Genomic DNA, 3,862 nt, shown 5'->3' with positions numbered 1-3,862 from the left:
CATAAGGCCTATTTGGTTCCGCTTTTCAAAATACAAAACTATTTTTATAATTTTGGAATCTGAACCCATTTTAAATAATCTCGAAAGGTCATAAAATAATGTTTTTATATTTTCGAGATGTTTCCTAAACCAATGTTTTGGATAAGGCTCCGTTTGGAATATATTTTTAAATTTTAACATTCTCCTCTAATATTTTTAGGTTTTGTTAAATCTAAATACTAGCTCCTTTTAAATAATTTTGTATAATTATTTAAACCCATCCTTGTTTAGGACCCTAGACTACTAATTAAAAGTAATAAATGTTATATTTGGATTTATAAAAGTTAAACTTTGTTTATTTTAGAAGAATTTTTGAAAATCGTTCATAGGCGGGCACAGAGAACATAGCGCGAAAGCTCTGTCCCGAGAGTAAACAAACCACGAACCACCATTTTTCAGAAACTCTAGTACAAATACGTTTATACACATATCATTTTATTAATTTTCATATAATCACTTGCCTACTCTAATTTTTGAATAAATTAAATCTTTTAAAAATTAAATGTTTTATTTTTTTTTTATAAATTTAATTATATATATTTTAATAGATAAAAATATTTCTACATTTCAATTATTTTTATATAAAACTTAATTTTTTAAATTTTAATACAATATTATATAAGTAAAAATTGTTTAAAATAAAAAATATAAGTAAAAAATATTTATCAACCCAATAGATCTAATTTAAAATTTAATATTAATGATGCTAAAAAAAATTCAATTAAATTCATTAATCACTTCCACCAGTTTTATTCTCTATCAAAATAAAAATAAAGTTGCGGAGTTAATAAAATTGAGATTAGATGAAGACATGAAATAAAATAAAATACAAAAATAATAACTAATATAATAAATATTCACTCAATTACTTTTATAAATATTTAATTAATAAATAATTTTAACATGTATTTTTATTATTGTTTTGCACCAATAATAATTGAAATGTATAAATATATATTAAAATATAAATAATTAAATTTATAAAAAATTAATTCAAATATATATATATCAAAATATAAATAAAATATAAATAGTCAAATTTATAAAAATAAAAATTTAAATATATATCAAAATATGAATAATTAAATTTATAAAAATAATAATTTAAATATTTTGATTAAAAATAATAATTTAAATATATATATAATAAATTTTATTTGTTTAAAACTAAATAAAATATGTTAGTTTAAGAAATTAAATTCTAAATAATATTAATTTGAGAAATCTTCTAAACTTAAATAATCTAACTAAAATCATAATTGATTAGGTTTAATTATTAAACAAATTTACCAATAAAGAAACAAAGTCAAGTTTTGATATTTTAATAAATAATTTTAAATTTTAAGTTTTTTCATTATTTTGTTGTCATAATAGTATCAGGCAGGCGGCGGTGTGGTGAGACAGGTTATCCCGGTAACCAGCAAGCTTTTAGTGATGATTAGAGACAAAAGATAAAGTTGATTCCTTTTCATAATTATTATTAAAATATCATTTTATTCACTTTTTTTATTTATTTATTAAATGATTAAATTTATTAATCCAAACATAAAAGATTCTCTATTATTATTATTACATTAAATATATTTTAATTTTTTTATAAAAAAATTAAAAAACTAATATAACTCAATATTTTATAAATAAATAAAAAGGAGTGATATGGGGAGAGAATTTGAAAGAGGGAATAAGAGAGGAAATGACTTCACATCACCTTTGAACAAAAGAAAAAATGAGAAAAAATGAGAAGAAAGAGAGAAAAAAGAAATTATTTGATTTCTTCAGTCAATCATATTAAGGCACCTCATTCTCTTTATTCCCTAACGCAAATTTCCTATATCAATCATTTCCCATCAATAAATAAATAAATAAATAAAAAATAAATAAGGTTTACATAAACCAAAAAAACAAGCTTAGGCTAATTGTGAATTCATCCATTCGAGAAGCATTTCCTCTCAGTGTCTCAAGTTTGATTTCGTTAACACTTATCCCTGAAATTCTTCTCTCAATTCGCTTTCATGGATGCTGGTAGCATAATCCAAGGATACCGGTATTCTTCTGTACCCACAAACAAGATGATCAAATTTGGTCCAAATCTCATCAATTCAGTACCCTTTTCAGATCAAGCCAACATTAACCAGATCTTCAATAATGAATTGATCGAACTTGATGAAGACGATTCATCTCCCTCACAGTCATCGGAGCCAGAGGAGAAAGATTTCTCCGATGCCCACCTCAAATACATAACCCAAATGCTCATGGAAGAAGAGGATTTGCAGCACACACCTTATATGTTCCTAGATTGTTTAGCTCTTCAAGCTGCTGAAAAATCATTATATGATCTTATTGGCGAGAATTACCCCACAAACCCACCTGATTCTAGAGTCAGAAAAAACGACAATCGAGGTGATGAGGATGATCACGATGAAGTTCTCCAATCCAACAGGAATAACAAGCAGCCAGCGACTTCTTCAGATGACCATGAAGAACTTAACCAAGAAATGTATGACAAGTTATTACTCTGTCCTCATGTCGAATTCAATTCAATCTTACCACTCGACTCATGTTGTCCCGGTAGTAAACAAAATCCCAAAGAAAACCCACGATCTAAAAAACAAACCGACAGCCGGCGTCGGCGCCAGCCACCTCAAGAACTAGTGGATCTACAAAGCCTCCTGAATCTATGCGCACAACACGTCGCTGGAAACGACAACCTCGCTGCCAACGATCTCCTTCATCGGATCCGACAACACTCATCTCCATACGGAGATAGCTTCAAGAGGGTATCTCATTACCTAGCCAACGGTCTTCAAGCTCGTTTGACTGGAACTGGGAATTCCTCTTACACAATTCTTGCAAACACAAGAATTTCCGCTGCCCAAATATTGAGAGGCTACCAAGCATCTTCCACCGCTAGCCCATTTAAACAAATGTCAAACTTTTTCGCAAATAGATCAATTGGTAAACTAGCAATGAACGCTGATCGAATCCACATAATCGATTTCGGCATTCTTTACGGCTTCCAATGGCCATGTCTAATCCAACGCCTAGCTTGCAGACCAGGCGGCCCGCCAATGTTAAGAATAACCGGAATCGAGTTTCCCCAACCAGGTCTAAAACCAACGCAACGAGTTGAAGAAACCGGACGTAGACTGAAAAACTACTGCGAAAGATTTAGAGTACCATTCGAATACAGCACCATAGCCAGCAAATGGGAAGTCATAAAACTCTATGATCTAAAACTAAACAGTGAAGAATTCCTGGTTGTCAACTGCTTATACCGACTGAGAAACGTACCAGACGAAACCGTGATTCAGAGTAGTCCTAGAGATAGAGTACTGAAACTAATCAAGCAAATAAACCCAGATCTTTTTATCCACGGAGTTGTAAACGGTTCATACAACGCACCGTTCTTTCTAACCAGGTTCAAAGAAGCTGTTTACTATTTCTCGTCGGTTTTCGACATGTTTGATGCAACATTGGAGAGGGAAGATGAAGACAGGTTGTTGTTTGAGCAGGAGGTGTATGGGAGAGAGATAATGAATGTGGTAGCTTGTGAAGGGATGGAGAGAGTTGATAGACCGGAGACGATAAAGCAATGGCAGGGGAGGAACCAGAGGGCTGGGTTTAGGCAGATGGAGTTGAATAAGGAGTTGGTTAGAGAGGTGAGGAAGAAGGTGAAGATGAATTATAATAAGGATTTTAGTGTTGATGAAGATGGAGGATGGATACTTCAAGGATGGAAAGGTAGAGTTCTTTATGCTATTTCTTGTTGGAAAGTTGGAGGAGATATCTAGTATTTCAATTTCTATGATATTTCTTGGATTAA

General features: G+C 30.7%; 1 protein-coding gene across 2 annotated transcripts; it reads left to right on the top strand.

Moving 5' to 3' along the window:
- The first annotated feature begins 1,965 nt into the window (after window positions 1–1,965).
- LOC124941997 (scarecrow-like protein 33) lies at window positions 1,966–3,862 on the top strand. 2 transcript variants are annotated; one of them, XM_047482403.1, is made up of 2 exons: window positions 1,966–2,083; window positions 2,155–3,862. In XM_047482403.1, exon 2 carries the CDS (start codon window positions 2,286–2,288, stop codon window positions 3,828–3,830), a length of 1,545 nt encoding a protein of 514 aa, XP_047338359.1. In that variant the 5' UTR covers window positions 1,966–2,083; window positions 2,155–2,285; the 3' UTR covers window positions 3,831–3,862. The 2 variants fall into 2 exon arrangements, with proteins under 2 accessions (XP_047338359.1, XP_047338358.1); XM_047482402.1 differs by having other exon boundaries at window positions 1,983–3,862.

The sequence above is a fragment of the Impatiens glandulifera genome, chromosome 6, assembly GCF_907164915.1.
Source record: "Impatiens glandulifera chromosome 6, dImpGla2.1, whole genome shotgun sequence".
Classification (NCBI taxonomy): domain Eukaryota; kingdom Viridiplantae; phylum Streptophyta; class Magnoliopsida; order Ericales; family Balsaminaceae; genus Impatiens; species Impatiens glandulifera.
The sequence above is the reverse complement of the archived record's forward strand: the minus strand, read 5'-3'. Positions and strand labels throughout refer to the sequence as shown.

Excerpts from the sequence above, each read along its gene's own strand:
- LOC124941997 (XM_047482402.1), top strand. The coding sequence starts at position 2,052 with ATGGATGCTGGTAGCATAATCCAAGGATACCGGTATTCTTCTGTACCC.